This window comes from Rhineura floridana, chromosome 4, assembly GCF_030035675.1.
Source record: "Rhineura floridana isolate rRhiFlo1 chromosome 4, rRhiFlo1.hap2, whole genome shotgun sequence".
In the NCBI taxonomy this organism is placed as follows: domain Eukaryota; kingdom Metazoa; phylum Chordata; class Lepidosauria; order Squamata; family Rhineuridae; genus Rhineura; species Rhineura floridana.
Genome location: NC_084483.1, coordinates 50879273 through 50902454, shown reverse-complemented (window position 1 = coordinate 50902454; position 23182 = coordinate 50879273). Strand labels below are relative to the sequence as shown.

At 42.2% G+C, this 23182-nt stretch overlaps 1 protein-coding gene and 1 long non-coding RNA gene across 20 annotated transcripts in view; one reads left to right on the top strand and one right to left on the bottom strand.

Annotated features, from left to right (window-relative positions):
* LOC133383066 (uncharacterized) overlaps positions 1-23182 on the bottom strand; it is a 61366-nt gene that overhangs the window by 4517 nt on the left and 33667 nt on the right. The gene's annotated exons all lie outside the window — the stretch shown is intronic.
* DST (dystonin) overlaps positions 1037-23182 on the top strand; it is a 467794-nt gene continuing 445648 nt past the window's right edge. For 6 of the 19 annotated variants that reach the window (XM_061623002.1, XM_061622999.1, XM_061623007.1 and 3 more), the window contains exons 1-2: positions 1054-1752; positions 2295-2356. In XM_061623002.1, coding sequence (XP_061478986.1) covers positions 1569-1752; positions 2295-2356 — 246 coding nt within the window. In that variant the 5' untranslated portion in view covers positions 1054-1568. Of the gene's footprint in view, positions 1753-2294; positions 2357-23182 lie in introns of all 19 variants that reach the window. The other 13 variants (XM_061623016.1, XM_061623029.1, XM_061623015.1 and 10 more) reach the window with 10 other exon arrangements.

The window sequence follows — 23182 nt, the reverse complement described above, 5'->3', positions numbered from 1 at the left end:
ATAATCTGAAGCCCCTCCCCTTCATGAAACTGGGTCTTGAATTCGATGGCCTGCTTTTGAGCTGTAAAGGTAAGTTTACAGGCCAAAATCCTGTAAGTGTCAAGACCACAAACACAAAGATATGACAGCCATTTTTTATAAATTAACAGACCCCAATCAGCTTCCAAAAAGTGCAATTTTATGCATACTTACATGGGAGTGAGCCCCACTGATCACTGTTGGGCTTACTTCCCAGTATGTATGGAGGAAAATTGGACTGTGAAGCCTCCCAATAGGATTTAGTACAGAGGTGCTCCTTTTGGTTTTTAACGACCCACGTCCAATCAGAAGCACGTTCCATTGAGTTCAATGGGACTTAACTCTCAGAATTACTGTGTATAACGTATAGGCGGTTTGCTGCCTCAACCAGCTTGACTTCTAATACATCCGTTCTGGAAAGAATGGCCTGTTCGTTTTTCGACACGTCGATGGGAGGAAAGCATGACGTTCATTTGCCAAATCACTGAACATGCAGTAGAGAAGGAAGACGTCTGTGTGATCTGCAAAGAGAAAGGAAATGGGGGTGGTGGGGAATCGTCTCTCTTAATCCTCAAGGAACTGAACAGCAGCAGCCGGGGAGGGCAGCGGATGACGATGACGCCGCCGACTTGGTGTCCGCCCGGTTCTGCCTCAGTTTCTCGCCAAGTCTTCTCGATCGCCCGCTGAGGTTGATGTGATGATGTCCTTCCCTATGGAGCCAGCAGCGATCCTCTTCTCCGGGAAGGCTGCCTTGGGTTCCCTCTGTCTCCCCGCTCATCCCATACTTGTACCTTAAAGCAGCCATTTTTCACTCTGCAGCAGCGTGTGATGTCATCAGCCACTAGGCAGCCAAGTCCTCCCCCCAAATCATATCCCCTCACTCATAAACAGCCAGCAGCAGCAAACTTTAGGAGTCTCCCCCCCTTCTTTCCTCCTCCCGCCCCTTCTGCAAATCGCTTTCCTGATGGGCAGCGGGGCAGCAGCCCTCTCTCCTCCGTCTCAGCATTATTACTACAGGGCATGGCCGGGCTGCGAGAGCGGGAAGCGCGCAGCGGCGATACCGGCGGGCTGCCGGGCTACAGAAACAGCTCCGGCGGGGGGCTCTCTCCCTGTCTCCGGGCACGACTGCAGCTTAGGTGTTGCTGCTGATCGATCTGCACTGTCCCTCCTCTCTCTCTCCCGCGTGAAAAGCAAAAAAAGCAAGCCCCAGGAAAAAATTCCCTGCTGTGACTGCTGCTGCCGCCGCCGCCGCCTCCTCGTCTGCTGAGTCATGGATTGAGGGTCCCTCTCTCGTCGCGGAAATCACTGACACGTCTCGGAACTGGGTCTGCTGCCGCAGCCATTCGGAGCCCTCTTTCCAGGGCCACCAGGATCCAGCAGGGATAACGCTCCGCCTCCTTCTCCAGCCGTCTGCATAGGCAAGCTTGCCCTCCGCAGCGTTTTCTCTCCGAGGCTCGGGTCTGTCCTCCAGGCTTTTTCCTCCTTTCCGTGCCCACCTTCTCTCTCTGTCTCTCCCCCCCCAAAGAAAAAGCCCCCCCAACTCTTGAACCATGATCGCCGCCGCTTTTTTAGTTTTGCTGAGACCTTACAGCATCCAGTGTGCCCTCTTCTTGCTCCTTCTGCTGCTGGGCACCATCGCCACAATTTTATTCTTCTGTTGCTGGCACCGTAAGCTCCAGAAAGGGAGGCATCATCCGATCAAATCCGTCTTTTCGGGACGGTCCAGGAGCCGAGGTAAGAGACGCAGTGCCCGCCCGCCTACCTTTGCCAAAGGGTGGGTGGGTGGATGAAGAAATTCAGGTTCCTTGGAGGAAGGGAGGGAGGGAGGAGGGAGCGTGTGCGCACGGAAGGGAAAAGGGAATCCCCCATCGCCTGCCCAAGCTGTGATGGTTTTCGACTTGTGTCGGGCCGTGTGGCTAATAGGAAGTCTCTGGATCCCCCTGGATTTTTTGGGGGGACAGGGCTTTCAAGAGAAGCAGAGCTTGCGACAGGCCAGTCTCCACCCATCCTTTAACGAAATGGTTAGCTGCTGGCTGGTAACCCCCTCTGGTTGCTCAAGTAGACTAGAACTTCCCATCAACTTCTGCGGGGGTGGGGGAGGGAATTAAAATATACATGAAGTCTAGCTCTGCTTGGAAGCTTCACATCATTTCAAAGGTGGCTATAGTGATGGACAAGAGTAATAACATAGAGCCAGTAGCCTTGTAGAACTGAAATTATTTTGAAGTGGAGACAGATCCCATCCTTTTTTTAAAGTATCCTCCTTTCCTTTCCAGATGCTGTAATGAGAACTCATCACTTTCGCTCTGAGGTAATTTATTTAGCGCGCAATCTAAAGGTCAGAACAAGTTTTCTTACCAAAATACAAATAACTGAAAATATATTTATTTATTTTTAAGAGCACTTGCCATCTTTTCTTTGTTCAGTTTTGCATGGAAACCTTTACACATTTAGTAAGCTATTTCACTTAAATGGTCATGTAGCTTAACTACTATCACCCGACGTTTTCTTGTGAACTAAGGTGTTAATTCTTTCAGTGTGCTTATGCTAGCAAGAATGGCTTAATTTTAGGAGGCAATTTTCAGAAGCAAAAGTATTGGCATCAGATACATACACAACTTAGCTTTTGCTTGCTTCATCATCAGTCATTATCCATATTTTGGCACCCTACAGTTTTGAGTTACAAAACTTCAACTTCACATGAAAACTCAAGTAAAAGGAATGTTGGAAACATTTGAAGAACTAGCACTAACTCTCTATAGGAAAGAGGATTGGTCCTCTTTCAGTTTTTGACTGCCGTAATGCTATAATTATAAATTCTGTAGTAGAACAAGGAGGGCCTCCAACCTTTCAATTATAATCCAGATTTCAGAAAGTTTTTTCTCCCAAGGAATGTAGCCCATTATACAATCTGTTCCCTGTCTTCATTTACTGTAACACTTCTTACCTTACAAATAAAATAAAAATCTTTATCAGCCAGACATTCTTGGCTTCCTACAACAGATTTAAGGAAGCAGAGCACATCTAATCGTCTTACAACCACTCAAGGTTATTTGGTGCTTCTGGCACTTAATAATTTTTTCCAGTGGGTTTTTTTTTTGCATTTGTACATTAAGAACATCCGTTCAAAGCAATTTGCTGGGGGATCCTGTTCTAGAGGGATATCTTCTTTGTAGAATTGCCCCTTTCTTACATGCTAGAGTTTAAAGACAATTGATTTTCTATTAAAATTACAGCGAAATCCCACTGGAAAATTATCAAGTTACTTTCTTTCCCAATAATAAAGTGACAGATTTACATACCTAAGGTTCAAAGCTAAATTTGGGGATTGGGCTAGGCTTTCATTTAACATTTTCAGATCAGTTACTAATATCAGTCTTTCATGCAGCCCAGTCTTACACTTGTTTATTCAGAAGGAAGCTCCAATGAGTTAAGTCAGGCTTACTCCCAGGTAAATGCACACAGGCTTGCAGGCTTGTAATATGATAACAAGCATATTATCCCTCTGGTTTAAATGGTATTTATTCCTGTGTAAAGACCCTCTGTGGCGCAGAGTGGTAAGCGGCCGTAACGCAGCCGAAGCTCTGCTCATGGCCGGAGTTCGATTCCAACGAAAGGAGGAAGTTGAATCTCCGGTAAAAGGGGTCGAGGTCCACTCAGCCTTCCATCCATCCGTGGTCAGTAAAATGAGTACCCGGCATATGCTGGGGGGTAAAAAAAGGCCGGGGAAGGAACTGGCAATCCCACCCCATATATACGGTCTGCCTAGTAAATGTCGCAAGACGGCACCCTAAGAGTCGGAAACGACTTGCACTATAAGTGCGGGGACACCTTTACCTTTATTCCCGTGTAAGTGTGGCTACTATTGCAGTCTTAACCACTTAATGTGCAATCTTAGTCACACTTTTTTTGAGAGTAAGGTCTGTTGGACTCAGTGGGACTTACACCTGAGTAAAGATACAAAGGACTGGGCTGCATAGGCACGATCTACTAAAAGTTAAGCACAAATCTAATTAATTTCAGTGGTAGAGCTAAGCAATTGAGGAAATTTTCCCCACTGAAATAAGTGGGACTGAAAAGTATTTTAACTGGCTGGATTGTACTCTTAATTTGAAGTAGTCCTATTGAGTTTATCAGAAATAATAATAAGTGATTTGAAAGGTGCAGGAGTGCTGGATTGCGCTGCACTGATCTCCCTGTCATCTCCTTCCTCCTGGTAAGCAACAGCGACCTACCCGCCAGGAAGCTAGTGTAGCAGTTCTGCCCCATCTGTTGAGCCACTTCTGGAGAAATGAATTCTAATATGTGAATTTCCACAGGATGTCTTACACTACCTTGTTAAAGTCTATATTGTTGTTGTTGTTGTTACATTTATATCCCACTTTTCCTCCAAGGAGCTCAAGGAGGGGTACAAACATGGTTTCCCCTCTCCCAATTATATGTAATAATTATATGCAGGGATCATATATTAAGGATGCAGTTTTATGCACACTTACATATAAGTAAGCTCCCAATGAACTCAGTGATTTACTTTTGCATAAGGCTATAGTGGGGATGGGGAAGCTTTTTCAGCCCAAGGGCCTCATGCCCTTCTGGGCAATCTTCTAGGGTGGGGCAGCAAATGTAAATGTTTACCTTTGTAGGGTAGGCTAGTTTCTACACATGCATTCATTTCTGTCATCCATCCTGACAAGTAAGAGGCATTATCAGAGTTTAAGGACACATTGCTGGCAGGCAACATTTGGGATGTGAAACAGGGCCATTGAGAGGTAAGGACAGTTCCAAGGGCCAGATACAAAGTCCTGGAAGGCTGCATTTGGCCCCCAGGCCTGAGGTTCCTCATCTTTGCTTTAGAATTGTACTGTTGGGAATATGGTAGCTTATAACATTGCTAGTTTTTATGACTAAATCAAAGTTGGACTGATTTTACCTTAAATTAACTGACTTGAACACACAGGAATCCACATTGTCACTTCTAAGGAAAGGGTGTATTTAATGTTTAATTACTTTACTTTATAATGTACATAACATTATTTTTATGCATTGAAAGTCCTTGAATAATTGAGTAGCGTTTGGGCAAAAAACCTTTGAACAGCAACAACAAAAGGAAATTCACTTTTTACTAATTCTGTCACGTTCTTTTTTTCAGAAATAATATTTTTGGAATCACACATATACATTCTATTTATGTACTTCATTTTCATGCTGGTTTTATTGTTTAGCTGTACTGTGTTTCATATTTTTATATATTTTTTATATATTTTATTATCAGATGGAGTTTTTTATTGGAGATTGTAAGCTGCGTTGTGCAGGAAGTTTCTCAAAATGTGGGGTATATAGGAAATAACAAAACTGGCTTTGAGCATCATCTATTAATTATTTGAGATGTAATTTCAAACTTGAGTTGCATTACATATCACATGCATATTCTGAATGGATTGTAAATTCCAAAGAAAAATAAATATCTCAAAACTATTGACAAATGTTGAATGAAGGCTGCTCTGTTACAATAAAAAATCCAGTTTACAACCTAAATTCCAGTCCTTTCAGTTGAACTTACTTTCAAATAAATAAACTGGGGACCACAGCTTTGAAGTTATGACCACCCCACTGCCTCTGCCCTCCCCTTCCCAATAAACCACAGGCATACTGGTACTGGGAGGACAGGTGAATGCTGCCACCCCTACCTGTTGGCCACTCCTGATTACTTTCGTAGCATTCCCCTTCCTCTATCAGTCCTCTTCCATACAACATTCAATGACTACTCAGTCCTTGTTGAGCTATTTTGAGGTTCCTCTCCCTGCATCCAGGAAGGGTTGGATTGGGGTGGAGGAAGGGTTGGATTGTATGTAGGTGCCCCTCCACTCAGCTCTGCCAGCTAAGCATCACTCAGTTGACATGGCTCTCCAAATGGATGGCAGGAGTGCCATTGGTGGGATGCCTACTGACAGCAGCTAGCTGAAGGCTCCCAAATGGATTATCTTGGAGTGGGAGGGACTGAGCTGGTCTGTGATTTGCCGGATCCCAAGTTGGTTCCATTGTTTATTTATTTTATTTATTATTTTTATTATTTTATTTATATCCCACCCTTCCAGTAAGAGCTCAGGGTGGCAAATAAAAGCATTAAAAACACTTTAAAACATCATAAAAACAAACTTTAAAATATATTAAGACAAAACATCTTTAAAAACATTTCTTAAAAAAACGTTAAAAACATCTTTAAAAAAAGGTTTAAAAATATCTATTTTTTAAAAAAAGAAGGTTTAAAAACATATTAAAAAGCAATTCCAACATAGATGCAGACTGGGAAAAGGTCAAAAGGCTTGTTGAAAGAGGAAGGTCTTCAGTAGGTGCCGAAAAGATAACAGAGATGGCGCCTGTCTAATATTTAAGGGGAGGGAATTGCAAAGGGTAGGTGCCACTCCACTAAAGGTCCGTTTCCTATGTTGTGCAGAATGGACTTCCTGATAACATGGTATCTGCAGGAGGCCTTCACCTGCAGAGTGCAGTGATCAACTGGGTATATAAGGGATAAGATGATCTTTCAGGTATCCTGATCCCAAGCTGTATAGGGCTTTGTACACCAAAATTAGAACCTTGAACATAGTCCGGTAGCTAATAAGTAGCTAGTGCAATTCTTCCAGTACCGGGGTGACATGTTGGCAATATCCTGCCCCAGTGAGCAGTCTCGCTGCTGCATTTTGAACCAGCTGCAGCTTCTCGACCAACCTCAAGGGCAGCCCCCCATAGAGCACATTACAGTAATTCAGCCTGGAGGTTACCAGTGCATGGACACCAGTGGTCAGGCTATCCCGGTCCAGAAAGGGCTGCAGCTGTCTTACCAGCCAACGTGTTGTCACACACAGCATTGACCTCAGTTATCCTGCTCTCCCACCTTCTGCTGTGGCTGTCTGGCTCCACTACTCTGCAAAGCCCTGCTGCTGGTGGTGGTGGTGGGAGTTTGTAGTGCACCCCACATGTATTTTTCCTAAAATAATTTTTGTACTTCCACAAAGGTTGGGGTTCTTCCAAAGCCTGCTGATATGATGACATCATCATCATCATCATCAATAATAATAATAATAATAATAATAAACAATGTCTATGAGCTTATGTCATATGCCATTCACCATGGAGAAGCCAGAATCAGACTCTCTACATTTGGGGTGAGGGAAATTATTTTTAGGCAGACTTGAACCCTAGCACCTCACATTTTAGAAATTAGACGTTGGCTATGAATTCATGTAACATACATTCACAAAGTATTAGTATTAGTAGTATTAAAATGAGTGCCTCCCCATTTTTTTAAAATTTGCTTTAATCTACTTTTGGTAGAGAATTGATTATATTCATTGTGGAAAGCCCTGCTGGAGCTGCTAACATCTTTGGAAAGTGAATTAATTTCTAAAATGTAACCCCAGCTCATAAACCACTACACAGTCATTAATCCCTCAGTGCACATGCGGGGTGAAGATGATGTGCAAAACAGGCTTTTTAATAATCTCAGATGGAGCCACAGAAGGAAGCTTTGGGTGTGATCTCTACCTCTCTTTCACATGCAAAACTGCCAATAAATTTTAATGGGATTTATTATTCTAAGGAAGAGGAGAGGCGCTGCTTTGTTTCTTAAATCTTGTTGTGCCAAAACAGCACCAAACAGTTGTGCCAAAATTATGGCCCCAATCCTATACACACATACATGTGAGTAAGCCCCGTTGAACAAAATGGGACTTCTGAGTAGTAATGCATCGGATTGCACTGTACTTCACCTTATTTGATTCATGGTTTTAGGAAATCCTTTGAAGATTCCATGTGATTATAAGAATATATTTTGGTAGTAAAATGTGTTCCTAGCTCTTAAAAGAAGTTGGTGTGTGCTCTACAAATGATTTTATATACATGTGTATTATCTATACCCACATTCTATACACAGAAATAAATACAATAATTTTTTCCCTAACAGTATTTCTCTTAGTTTTCCAACTATTGGCATCAACATAAGAAAACACTTTTTATTTAGAAATAATTGCAAATGCTTGGTGGTGGCCAATGTTTGGGAACAGAACTTTTGCATATAGATAATGTTATAATCTGCAAACGTTTTGTCCAAATGCTGGCCTCCACTATTACAAGCCTATACTGTGTGGCTGTGATCCTGTGGCCACCGATGTGGGAGTAAGCCCTGTTGAACTCCGTGGAACTTACTTCCAAGCAGAGATGCCTACAACTGGGCTTCATGTTTTTTTTTTTTTTTACTAGAAATCTACAGCCATATATGAAAGTCAAACTTAACAAACAAATGACTGGCCCTCAGCCTTTTCTACCAACCGTATACAAGCCTTTAGGGTCTTTGTGAGCTTTTGTTTATTCTGTTTTGTTTTCCCCAGGCTTTTAATAGACTGTGATGATGTTCTTTTGTTATTAGTGTGCTGCCAAGCGTCCTGTGGCTGTTATGGGGTGCTTTTGTTTTTATGGTATAGCATATTTATAATTAGGTCTTCAATGTTGTAAATTACTTGGAGACCTTTTGGTAACAAGTGACTAACAAGTCTCAATGATGATGATGATGATGATGATTTTTCGGTTCCCCAACTTCCTTTTGCCTTCCTGGCTCTGTGGTTTTCATCTAGCTTCCCAAGTCTCTTGTCTTGCTGGTCCTTCTCTAACACTTCCTGTATTTTCACCCTAGCTGGTGCCTCCCCCACAAAAGCAGCCTTTTACTTTTTTTGCTATTGACTGCACAGTTCTATGCATATATGTCCTATTGTCTTCAGTGGGGCTTTTTTTCTAGTAAGTGTATTTAGGATTGCAGTCTAAATGCGAATTGGTTCATTAATAACCTTCCACTCATTTTTATTGTGACCTACACAGTATGATCTACCTAGGTCAGTAAGCATGTTTAGAGTTGTAGCCTAAAACATTTTGTGCCACATAGACATGCCCAAGAGGAGAGGTTCTGATGGCAATTGACCTGGTACAGCTATCATGTAAGGGTGTTCTGGGGCCTGTCCATGCAACTGTATAATCTGCAGTGTTATTGCTTCATGCCTTCATGAATTCACCATTGTCCATATGCTGTTGCAAGCTAGTGCAGATTTTCGCATTCACAGATCTGCATTAGAAATACCACCGAAAAACTGATATGCTTTCTTAAACTGATGTCAATCACATTAACATCCGTGCGCTCAGATGCAATGCCACGGAGTTTCCTGCAATAGGCAGTCCATGGGCATTCCTCCATTATATGCCAAGTCCCTTGTCTCCTTCCCACCTAACAGCACATCCACAAACCTTTGCATGTGAGGGAATAAAAAAAGATATACGTTTCTGTGCTCTTCCAAAAAAGTGCACAAAAAGCAAACGACTGTTATGGACCAATCACTGAAAAGGGGGGGAATTAGGGGAGTGGCCAATGCTACAGCAATATAGAAAAAAAAGCCCACACGTATGGATGCTTGATAATCGGGTTTTCACAGTAAACAGGATGTGTATGGATCTTGAGGCCACCAACCGAATATGTAAAACGTGGATTTTGCAGTTAGGCATGGATGGGCTCTTTGATTTAGCAGAATTGGTAGTGACAGGATTTTACTCCCTGTGTAACAGGATCAAATTTTTATTTGTTATCCTAGTTGTGGGGAGATTACAGTACATATTAGTTCTGGACTTCGATAATATTTGCATTTCACAGACTTTACATCTGCTGCTTAGCCTGTTGAATAGTTACTGTCACTGCAGGAGATGACATCCATGTATTCAGCTGTCATATAGATAAGATGCTTATACATGTTGTTGTTATGTGCCTCCAAGTCGACTACGACTTATGGCAACCCTATGAATCAGCGACCTCCAATAGCATCTGTCATGAACCACCCTGTTCAGATCTTGTAAGTTCAGGTCTGTGGCTTCCTTTATGGAATCAATCCATCTCTTCTTTGGCCTTCCTCTGTTTCTGCTCCCTGCTGTTTTTCCTAGCATTATTATATTTTCTAATGAATCATGTCTTCTCATTATGTGTCCAAAATATGATAACCTCAGTTTCATCATTTTAGCTTCTAGTGATAGTTCTGGTTTAATTTGTTGTAACACCCAATTATTTGTCTTTTTCGTAGTCCATGGTATCCGCAAAGCTCTCCTCCAACACTACATTTCAAATGTGTTGATTTTTCTCTTATCCACTTTTTTCACTGTCCAACTTTCACATCCATACATAGAGATCGTAAATACCATGGTCTGAATGATCCTGACATTAGTGTTCAGTGATACATCTTTGCATTTGAGGACCTTTTCTAGTTCTCTTACAGCTGTCCTCCCCAGTCCTGGCATAGTTCAGTATATTCTTCCCCGACCCTTCATTTCTGACAACCATTTCCTTCCTGCTTCATATAAAAAATTGGCAAAGCCATCTTCTGTGTGTGACCCATTATCACAGTCAACCCACTTTCTGCTTAACAGGACAACCAGCTAAAAATATCATTCTTGTTGCCACTATAGAATAATAATGAATAGCCTTGGAAGTCTTGTGCTATCATTCAGTAGAAGAATCCCAGGGTTATTTATAAGTTGCTGAGTATACGAACAACTCAGATGAAAAGAAAACTCAGCAAAGCGTTTAAGCTGAATTATAGTTCTGTGTCTGATTCAGGGAAAGTGCATGAGAGAGAGAGAGAGAGAGAGAGAGAGAGAGAGAAATGCAAGCTTCTGTCTATTCAAAGGACAATTTGTCAGTTTCCAGTGGATTGAACCAATTGTATTTGGGCACATTTCTGCCTTAGGCTATTAGAACTGCATTCCATTAAGCACTGAAGGTTTAGGGAAGAAGGTCTAGGAAAAATATATAGCCAAAGATTAAAATGAAGCTTTTCCACATTAATATGAATAAAAGCAACTATAGTTAGGAATTGATACACATGTAATATCAAAAATTACTGTTTCCTCCATTCCACATAAAAGTTGCCTCTTATGATGGACATGATTTCAGCCAGCTGTGCTGTGCAAATAGCTATCAAGATACAATAATAAATAATAATAATAAAATTTTATTTTTGAGTCGCCTATCTGGCCGAATTAACGGCCACTCTAGGCGACGTACACCAACAGGATAAAATACAATATAAAACCAATACAACACACTTAATAATAAAAGCAACCACCACTCTTATATTTAATCAACAACATTAAAAGCTAACCCACCCCAAAGCTCCCGTAGGCCTGCCTGAACAGCCAGGTCTTCAAGGCTCGGCGGAAATCTATCAAGGATGGGGCATGGCGAAGATCGAAAGGAAGGGAATTCCAGAGGGTGGGGGCCACAATCGAAAATGCCCTCTCTCTGGTCCGCACCAGTCTAGCTGTTTTAACTGGTGGGACCGAGAGAAGGTCTTGTGTGGCTGATCTTGTCAGGCGGCATGATTGGTGATGCTGGAGGCGCTCCTTCATATAAACTGGGCTGAAATCGTATAGGGCTTTAAAGGTCAACACCAGCACCTTGAATTGGGCCCGGTAAACAACTGGTAGCCAGTGTAGATCCACTAACAAGGCAGGGATGGGGAATCTGTGACCCTAGAGAGGTCACTGGACTCTCCATGTCCATCAGCTCCAGCCTTCTTGGCCAGTGGTCCAATGTAGTCCAGCAATATCTGAAGGGCTATGGGTTCCCCAACCCGATAATAAGGATTAAGGCAACAGAAATAACATTCACATTGACAACTGTTGATAATGCCGCAGAAAAGCTAAGACTGCAATCTTGTATTTTTCTTCCCTGCCCCGATACAAGAATAGTTGTTTCACTAATTGCACATTAAGTTACGGTAGATCTGATTGCAAATGGCCAGCAAGCGAGCAATAAAGAGGTAGATAGAAATGGAGAAACAGATAAAAAGAGAGATGGGCATAAAGATAGATTGATAAATAGAAGTGTATAAATATTTGAGAGAGAAATATGTATAGATGGATATAGAGTCTTCCTTAATAAGAAACTTAACATGAGAAACCTATCCTGAGCAGCCTCCCTTAAAACACAAGGAACACACATAATGGATAGAAGACCAATCAGATCACCTGATAAGCAGTTGATGGGAACATGCACACAGTTGCACAGAGAACAGGGCTTCTTACCCCTAATTGAAGCAAACTGGAAAATCCCCTTTTTATAGCTCCGCAAACATGTATGCAGTGATATGTGCGTAATGTATCTTCTGGGAACAAAAGCTGGCTGCTACATCTGGCAACTGCAGCCAGGACAGTTTACATTCGGTGTCCTAGGAACTGTGCACATGGTTTAAGGGCCACATAGAGAAAAGTAACACGGATGTTTTAAGGATCTGTGAGTTGAAGGGGAGCACAAAGTAATGACTGTGTGCTAACTAAATAGCTTTCCTGTTATAGAAACTGACTGAAACTGACAGCAGACAGATACTTTCCCCCACTAATTGTGCCTCTGTGGTGTTTTATCTCTCCAGCACAGCCACTGTACCCTACTTATAAATGCAGCAGTTATCTTCTGCATGACTGTCTGGATAAGGGTGGCAAATACAAAACAAAGCTGGGCACGCTTTGTTTCTTTTAAATGGTAAGGACTTAGCAGGCGATAGAAATAACATTCACATAGACAGCTGTTTGAGAACTGATGTTGCAGAATAGCTAAGGCTGCCCCTATTTTATCTCTCAACAACTGTTGTGAGATGGGTTAGGGTAGAGTTAGTAACTAGCTCAAGGTCACCCAATGACTTCACAGTTAAGAGAGGATTTGAACTTGGGTCACATCCAGTACTCTGACCACTTCACCATACCGTCTCCATAGTGTTGTTCCTTTTGATACCAACACATTCTCTTCCAATTTGTAGGTGTCTCCTTCGTGTGGCACAGTGCTACTCTTACTGGAAAAATGACATTGCCATATACTGTGCATTGTGGCATGCAAAGTTGTCGAAAATAATCTACAGAATAGAATTAATACACAATTGCATTAATCTTCTTTGGATGCTGCATTGATTGTTGATATCCTGTTCATTCAGCCACTGTGGAAAAAAAAACATTCTACACTGTTCCTGCTTCGAAATGGTTCCCCATCACACCTTGTGACCCTGACATCCTCACAGTCAAATCAAGTGAAAGCAGAGCATTACTGATGGGGAAACAATCTTGAATCAACACTCCATTGATGCATTATGTCACGGATACTTTGGCCTTGGTGCATTAATGGGCACTGAAGAAGCGTGGAGTAATATCTCCCCAACGGGTTACCTTAACCTCAACAACTTTTACTTACGGAATGCTGAATATTTGCTTTCTCTTTAGCTGTAAGTTGGCAAGGGCTGCCTGCTGTTGAATAATAAGATGCTGTGTGGCCTCCAAGCAAATTTTTCTGCCCCCCCCAAACCCCAGTGATTTTGGCAATGGTGGCAATGGGAGGGAGGAAATACGGTAGACACAGAAGTTTGTTGATGTGTTCTGTGGCTGTGTGCTACACCCACTTTTAGTCACACCCACCACTAGCATGGAGTTCCCAGAGGATTGATAAAGCATGAATGTAACCCTTGGGCTTCAGTCAGCTATCCTTGTGCTAGGTGGTATATACATTTAGCAGAATGAGGTGGTAGAATACAGAGATAGTATATTGGACTGAACCACTTGAGGCTACAGGTGAGGGAGCATGACATTTGAATGCTCCCCTATGTGAAAAACTCCCTGGAAGTAAAAAAGTAGCATGTTAGGGAAAGATGTTCTAGCCTAGCCCCTCTTTCTGTTGCATTAGTTTTCTACTTGCAGGGAGTTTTTCACATAGAGCATTCAAAAATGTGTCCCACATTCAGATGTTACCAAGGTTGTCAAAAGCCTGTTTTAAAAATCATCTACTTTAATTTTGTAGATATGTTGTCTTTTTGATGTTTCTACCACTGGCTACCATTAAAGTGTCAGTCATGTCTGACAATGTTAGGAGTAGCCAAACCTGCATTTCTGGAAAAAATGAAATGGGGTTATTTTGCTGCCTATAAAGTTTGGGCTTTGGAAATGTTTAGGTTTTTAATTGTTATAATAGCAATCCCTCCATAATTCAAACATTCTTTTAGTAGTCAGTAAATGAAACTCTTGCAGTTTATGTATTTAAATACACCCAGGTGTTGTCAGTCTTTAAAAAAAGAAGCAATGTACTGTTAACAGTCCATTCGAATTCCTCTGAATTTCATATTGTTTGTGTCTCTTCATATTGTTTGTGCTCAAAATAATAGAAAAATTGGTACACTGTTGATGTTCATCTACCACATTGAGCAGTAATCTGAGGTACATTTAGCAGTAATCTGAGGTAAAACTGAAAAAATATTATGCTAAAAGTACAGGCTGGGCAATGTCGTGTGAGCTAAACTAAACTGATATGGTAGCTGTTAACTTGCTTCCTTTAGCAGAATTAGAGTACATATAGGCTGTGTACACACCATGGATTGTTATTCAATGTGCTGCTAAGCAACAGGACTTTACCCCCATTTCCTCCCACCTAAATCTGGTCTGGGGGTTACCCCAGTCCTCTGAAGCATATTTGGGGACAAGGCAGGGCACACATAGGGGGAGGAAATGGGCAAGTCCCTTTGCGCTAGCACTAATTCTTGCACTGACACACTTATTTAGTTGAATACCATCCCGTACATTTAAAGCACACAACTTCGCCCAAAGAATGCTAGGAACTGTAGTTTATCCCTCTCAGGAATACAATTTCCAGCACCCGTAACAAACTACACTTTCCAGGATTCCTCAGAGGAAGCCATGCCCTTTAAAAACTGGGGAAAAAGGGTTGGTGGTGGAATTGAGTATCCTAGGTGAGGGCATGGCTATTTTGTTGCAGGTACTTGTTTAACAAAGGTTGCCAATGTGGTTGTTGCATTTCTGTCATGGCTTCTATGCTGTTGATATACACATGAAAACAGATAGTCAGGAAGTGAAGCTTTTTCTGACATGTATATACCAGCAGTGTGAAAAGCTTCATCTGCTGAATTTCTGCTTGCCATATAGCAGTTAAATGCTTGGCTCCACAGGTGAGATCACATTTGAACTGCATACAATGCTCTAAAAGTGAATGAGAAAGGAATATGTAGAGAACAGGACTCTGATAATGCCTTTTTTTTACAAGACCTGTGAAGCCAAGCATTTGATAGGCTCCTTCAAACATTATGTTCTGACAAGTTCAACTAAGATTTTTAAAGTTACTCATCTACAATGTGAGCATGAATAAGACAAGCAGGTGCATCATAGAACTACACGCATTAGAGAGCCAGGATTGGCTGTAATTCCTTTTTGAGAATACATTTAGTGGCAAACCCAGATGGGCAGAACAATTCATTTTCAAGGGTGGATGGTGGGTGGAAGATATGTTCTTGGAACCATCACCGAAGCCATTGGCCTGCTATATTGCTCCAGGCAAGGTGGGAGATGGAGGTGGAGGTGGGAATCTTTGTCTTCATCTCTCTCATTATAGTCAACAGGAGGGGATGAACTTTGCCAGCCGCAGGGCTGAAGTAGAATAGATTGGCTTCCTGGAGCATGTTGGGGAAATGAAGGGGCTTAAGATATGGCATCTCTGCACCGGCTTCCAGCATGTCCCTGACATGCCCTGTTCCTGTTCCTTTTCCTAGCAGTTCCACAAGCGGAACACCTATGGCAGTAGAGCTTTCTGCAGGTGGCCCAAGGGATTTCTGACAGTGTAAGCATCATCCCACCAACATATGTCCATTGCCTCCAGTGAAGTGACCCTTACACTGCTTGTTGAAGCCTCTCAGCTGACCTTTGGCTAGAGGAGCTCTCTTATTGACTGTAATGTCATATGTGGCATTACACCATATTTTTGATGAACTAGAACCTAATATAAGAAACATTTCTCCACTGACTTAAACCAGGTTCACATTTCTGCCTTCTGCTATGCAAACATGAGGGTCCTGGTTGGTTTACACAGAACAAGGATGGTAAACCCCTGGCCCAAATCAGGGCTGCAAAGGCATTTGCAATGGCCTGCCAGCTCCCATCTTCCTATCCATCACAGGGCTGGGCTAAGAGGTGAGGTTTTAAACTTCTCCAGCAAGCCCAGCTCTGCAGTGGGAAAATCACCCTACTACAGCACTGGGTTGAACCTTTGCTGTCAGTCCAGAACTGTGATAAGGATGAGTGTGGTGTCACCTGCATGTGTGTGTGACAGAGAGTACACTTGGTGGAGAGATTTACACCTCCTCACCAAACACAGTGCTGTGTTACTGGCATGTGTGTATGTGAAAGTGTATGCTGCATGTCTGCATCTGTAATGACTGTGCATTATGTTTGGTGAATGTGTATATGGTGAGTGTGGTGGGTGCATGTGAGTGTGTGCTCAGTGGCCACTTTGGCCTCAATCACCATTGGCATGCAAGCCTCAGAGGTCTTATGAACCTTACATGCAACCCTCAGGCGAAAAAAAGATTAGGTAAACCTCCTCTGAATATTGCTTACCATGAAAACCCTGTTCATAGGGTCGCCATAAGTCGGAATCGACTTGAAGGCAGTACATTTACATTTTATACCTGACATAGAGAAAGGTACCCTACACTGGATTCCTCCTAGCAGCATTAAATTCCCCTTTCTTTGTAAAACATTCTCTTTCCCTCTCACAAATCCCCCTGCAAGGTATAGAATTTATTTTGATTGCTTAGAAATTAGATGATGTAATATGTGTCCTTGTCAGCTCTTTAAATTGGGTGCATTAGAAATACCAATGTAATATATCCTACTGACATCAATTCTAAAGGAGACAGTCTACGTTAGGCCTTCCTTCATCGTAATCTGAATTAAAGTGGTCTCCTATGGATAGCCTATACAGTAGGGCCCCACCCATACGGCGGGTTACATTCCAGACCCCTGCCGAAAAGCGAAAACTGCTGAAAAGTGGAACTCATTGAATAGAATGGCGTGTGATGCCCGAAAACCACTGTAAAAGTGGAACAAGCGCCATATGAGTGGGGTTTTAGTTTAATTGTGTCTAATTGAGACCGCCGCATTAGCAAAGTGCCGTAAAGCGGGGCCCTACTGTATATAATAACAGATTACAGATCTAAAAGGAGGAGGCATCAAGTGGAAAGATATAGGGCTGAGCATTGTCCTCTGGTGAACCTCCTGTTTTGTGGTTCTTTAACTCTTTGACAGAGGCTAGATCTGCAACTCACAAGCAACAGTGAAATTAATAGTGTACCATTGATTTCAGTGGGATGCACTTTTAGGAAATGCAATAGAATTTTATTTTTTGGAATTGTATTTGTTTAAGGAACAGAGACACACTTTTACAGGAGGCAGACTATACAGTATATCTACATCATAGAATTAACTGTTTGGGTGAGAATGTCAAAAGCAGAGAAGTCTGTTAGCTGAAAATTGGTATTGATTTTCAATAAACATACACTGTCTAATTGCTCTTTATGATTACAAATATTCTGTTAACCACCATATATTCATCAAATGTCATTTGGCTGTAATTTGTCTTGTTTGATATTCATAGGCCACATACTTTGGGAAAACCTATGGGTTTCGGTGGGACTTCTCTGTCACTGTTTTGAAATCAGGTTTTTTTTAGGATTTTAGCCTTTGTCTATTGCAAATACTGCTACCGTCATAAAAGGAACTCGTTGGTTTTGAAAAGTTGTTTAGCATCCAAGTTCTGCGGTTATGTACTATTTATAACTAATGAACTTTCCTTCTTTATGATGGGTAGGGACGGACTTTTGGAGAGTCTCCTGTGGATGCATATCTATCCCTACTGCATACACAACTGTCCGCACCATTTATACTCATGCTGCTCATCCCATACAGTAGGTCTGGTCATAAGGATGTTCTCCAGTTTGCCATTCATTGGGCAAATCATATGCCAGCAGTAGGGAACTTGTGGTTTTCCAGATGTTGTCCTCCAATTCGCATCAGCAGCTCCAGCCAGCATGGCCAACAGTCAGGAACTAAGGGAGTCTGTAGTCCAGCAACATCTAGAGGGCCATAAGTTTCCCCACACCCCTGCTATATGCCATCCACATAATGAGGAAAGTACCCAACCTGCTCTTCATCAGGAAAAGCTGTATGTCCCTTCCACGAGAGTAAATCCTATTCCTACAGCAAGGTTGCAGAAAGCAAGGAGGCTGGGGCACCTTTAGCCTCTCACTGAAGCTACTGTTGTTAGACCAGGGAGGAACATAGGCAGGAATGTGGCCTATCCCCTCTTTGCTGGGCAGCAGCAGATCTCCCTTCATTGGTATGAAGCAGTCAAGTTCCTCAGGCCTATCCAGGCTGAACTAATGGAAGCATCCACTTTGTAGCAGTACTGCCATCGCATTGTGAGCAGGAGATGAAGAGGGTTTCTTACCTTCAACCTCTACTTGTCCCTCCATAGGTTATCACTACTGATGTGGGAAGGTTTTTGCAATGGCACTGCTTTTGGGGACCCTGACAGAGATATCAAGGTTAATGTTACTTGGCTACACTGACAGTTCAAGTTGTACATATGCCCTATTAGAAAAGATGCTAAAAGCACACTGTGACCAAATGTTGGGGTGTGGGGACATATTTAATTTCAGTGTTAGAAATGCAGACAAATGAAAAGGTGTTTGCTGCCAATATTTTATGTAAACTGCTTAGAGATTTTTACAATTAAGTGGTATTCAATTAAATAAATAAAATAAGGGTCAGCCTTACACCAAATAGCACTCTGAGTGAGAAGTCTTTTCAGCATCCCCTTTCCATTAATTCAGCTTTTGAATACTTTATTTTTTTATTGCATTTGTAGCCCATTTCATAACTTTTATGCGTAATTGGGATGCATGAATTATCTTTGTTGTGTAAGATGATACATTTGGACAGATAGAGCTCATCAGGAATACTCACCCTCACACCATTTATTGAATGGTCAATGATGTAATTTCCCCTACTTTTTTTTAAAGTGCAAATTCAACAGTGGCCATGTAGGCCAATGTTGCCAGCTCTTCAAGTGAAGTTGAACTGAATTGGTTTCAGCTGTTGAGTGGATTGTTGAATCACCTGGGTCATTTGCTGCTAAATCTGGCCCTGCTGTCTGTTTTTTTTAAAGTGACAGCTATCCTATTGCTAGTATTATCTCAGACCTTCTGAGATATATTCTGCATATATTCAGTGCAGTCTAGCATGCTATCAGAACCAGGGCTGCCCATTAGGCAAAATGAGACAACCAGCTCAGGTGGCAGATGCTGGAGGACAATATTCCCTTCCGTTCAAGGACAGGGATATGTCTTCCACACAGTCTGTCCTGTACCCGGTAAACTAGCCTGCTGTCCTCAGGTGAACATTATGTCAGCAGTGCTGAAGTAATACTCAACTACCAGTCTAATCTCCTTTTGTATATAGAAGTGTGTGTGTGTGTGTTGTCCCCAGGCAGCAAAGTGTCTAGGGCTCGATCAAAACAAATGTGTTTTTTTTAGGTATTTTCTGTTCTTAGCACTTGTACTGACTTTCCCCTCCTATCAATGGAGTTTAACCAAAGAGAGTTGTTTTGCAGTCTCTCTCTCTCCCTCCCTCCCTCCCTCGTGTTTTATATTGGAACCAGACGTTTAGTCTGGGAATAACCAATTCTTTCTAAAAAGCCAGGAAAGATACATAAGGTGAAACAGATGTGCATGTGCTACAGGGAGTTGAAGAGCGCTACTAATTTGAGTGACTTGAGTTTCATTGAATTTGGATTCAAAGTGTTTTCATTTTCCCTTGTGTTTTGGCACAATAGACACATACACAGTAGGGTCTGCTTTTTTGGGAGCTCAATGATGCCTGTGTGACATTCTTCTTCCCTTCGAAGAACCCTGATCAAACACCTGAAGCCATGCTTATACTAGGTTTTGAATGGATCATTCTCTTCCAGTGTGGTTCCATTGCAAACAATATAGCCTTTATTTCATGGATAAATGTCAGGTAAAGAAAAGCCACAACAGAAAGTGGCTAGCATGTAAAACCGAGGGAATAGGAGGAAGGAAAACCAAAATGTTAGAAAAATAAGTATTTATTTGTAATCCAAGCCCAACGCATTTCAGCCTTTGTATATTTAGGCCTTCATCAGGGGCTGTAGATAAAAAGGCAGGGGTAAATTTGTCCCTGCCTTTTTATCTACAGCCCCTGATGAAGGCCTAAATATACAAAGGCTGAAACGCATTGGGCTTGGATTACAAATAAATACTTATTTTTCTAGCATTTTGGTTTTCCTTCCTCCTGTTAACTTGGTAAAGAAAAGAACAAACACGCGTTTCATTGTAGAAGGCCTGTTTGTTGCATTAGTGTTACAGAAGAAAATATCTAAAAGTTTAATGAATCTTAATCTGTGCAATAGCCTCCCCAGAGTGATTCATCTTTGCCTGTTTGCCAGTTTTTAAAAGGTTTCTTAAGATTGTTCTGTTCTGATAGGCATTTTTTCTCTCAGTCAGAGCATCTGATGATACATGTTTAGACTGCTGTTGCTTATACTGTTTTTGGAAATTTTGTAATGATCTATAATTTTTACTTGTAAGCTACCACCTTGAGTGTTATCACAGAAAGGCAAGGTATAAATGTCTAAATAAATAAATACATTCAAACAGTGTTTTCTTGTTTGGCAGTAATAACAACTTACTTCAGTCAACCAGTAGTACCATAAGATGATAATATTTTGTTGAAATATTTTTGACCCCCATTTTGGAATGTTCCACACTGTGACATACAGTACAGTAGGGCCCTGCTTCTTGGTGCCCTGCTTCTCGGTGTTCCGCTAATACGGCACCAGCAGGGTGATCAGCTGGAGGGGGGGATGGAGCTCCCCGCTCTCCAGCTGATCTCGCCAGAAGAGGGGAAGATCAGCTATAGTGCGCTACAGCTGATCTTCTCCTCCTCTGGCACGATCATCAGGTTAGGTTCCAGACCCCCGCACTACAGCTGATCCGCTTTTCGGCAGTTTTCAGTTTTCGGCGGGGGTCTGGAACCTAACCTGCCGTATAAGTGGGGCCCTACTGTACAGAAAAGCTAGACTTTGTGTCTGTGTGAATCCCATAGGCAACTATGAGATAGTTCTCAATTTCCCACTCCATAGCCATGCTATTCTGTGAACATAAAACATTTAATTTATATGTTCAGTATATAATTATTACCTTACAGGCTAGGTCCAGTGCACCACGCAAAGGGAGCAGCGCTCATATAGTCCTTAGTACAGTGGCAGGGAGCCTTCTTTTGTGGAGGGTTGCATTCCCTTGGGGATAATGCGTTGGGGTTGGGTGGGCGTATGCCAGCAATAGGCACAGACTGAGACAACAGCATGCTGGTTTAACTAATTCAGACTAAACAGCACCATGCTTCAGTTTTCACCATGGCTACCTCAGCTTAGAATTCCCACTCCTACACAGACCTACTCTGAAGTAAGCTCTACTAGGTTTGATGAGGACAGAGGATTTTTGGTGTGTACAATAGACCAGTACAGCTACTATTCTTGAAACAAGAGAAAGTAATTGCTTTGTGACTTCCCTGGGCTATGTGCTCAAGCATACACAAATGTATATATTGCCAAAGCCTACCAATTTGTTCTCAGACAGCTGGGGTGGATGAAGGCAAATAACTTCTTTTTTTGTCACAAGTCACACAACCAGGAAAGAAAAATAAAATACTACCCCTTCCAATTTTTCTGAAACTACATAGAAAGAAGAAGGGGGGAGAACAATTTAAAATGCCAAGAAAAATAAGGAGGAAAGAAAACAGGAAGGAAGGAACTCTGATGGGATGGAAGAATGGGGCAGCTTCCAGAGGCATTGGAGGAAGGGTACATAAAATGAGGCTGTGGCTCCAGGTTGCCCACCTATGCCTTGTGTGTGTGTGTGTGATGTGCCTTCAAGTCAATTAGGACTTATGGCGACCCTATGAATCAGCAACCTCCAAGAGCATCTGTTATAAACCACCCTGTTCAGATCTTGTAAGTTCAGGTCTGTGGCTTCCTTTATGGAATCAATCCATCTCTTGTTTGGCCTTCCTCTTTTCCTACTCCCTTCTGTTTTCCCCAGCATTATTGTCTTTTCTAGTGAATCATGTCTTCTCATTATGTGTCCAAAGTATGATATCCTCAGTTTCATCATTTTAGCTTCTAATGATAGTTCTGGTTTAATTTGTTGTAACACCCAGTTATTTGTCTTTTTCATGGTCCATGGTACCCACAAAGCTCTCATCCAACACATTTGAAATGAGTTGAACCTATGCCTTAGAACAGGCAAAATAAAATTGTTATGGGAATGTCTCTGAATCCCAGCTGCTGAGAATCACAAGTGGGGAGAATGCAGTTGTGGTCAGGTCCTTCTTTCGGGCTTCCCACAGGGGTCTGGTTGGCCACTGTGAGAAAAGAATGCTGCACTAAATAGGTCATTAGCTTGATCTAGCCTGCTCTTTTATGTTGTTAAATGTTGTCTGTTTCCTGCAAGGCAACATTTCCCCTCACAACAGTGTCTCAGCATTTGTGACTCTTCCCCTCCCCCAATCACCTTTTAGTAACATTTAGTTTCTTTCAAAGTTGTGCACTTCTGCTGTCTATAATTGGAGCATATATTTCTCATGACTTAATTTTTGTTTTTAAAGCAGTGAAGGGCAGTGCCTCATCCAGCAAAGTGCTCATCATCCAACAACATATTTCATGGGGATGAAATGTAGCGCCAATGGCTCTGAATTGGGGGGAGCACAATCAAAGTATTGAAATCCTTTACCCTCCTCTGCCATTAAATGTTTGCATGACTATACTTGCATGAAGAGGAGAATGGGGCTGTGCTCATTGGCTCTGACCCCGCCATTATGTCCTGCCTGCCTGCCCATCCATATGTTTTTTTGAAGGGAGGAGGAAGTGTGAGGTAAAATCCTGCTGTATGTGCATAGGCTATTCAAGTGATTTACAAGCCTGATCACACAAACTGTATAGAGAGCCTATGCACATATAGCAGATCATCTACTTCAGACCTCCCCACAACCATGTATGGATGATGTGGGGGCAGGGTGAGGCAGCCAGCAAGGATGCCAAGAGAGCACAGTTCTGGTCTCCCCCTCACACTATTGTTAGATGTGTGAGGAAAACAACTGATTAGGTCTATTGCCCCCCATTGTCTTGGAGGGCCATGGCTATGCTATATTGTTCATGGGACAGTGTTTATGTGTT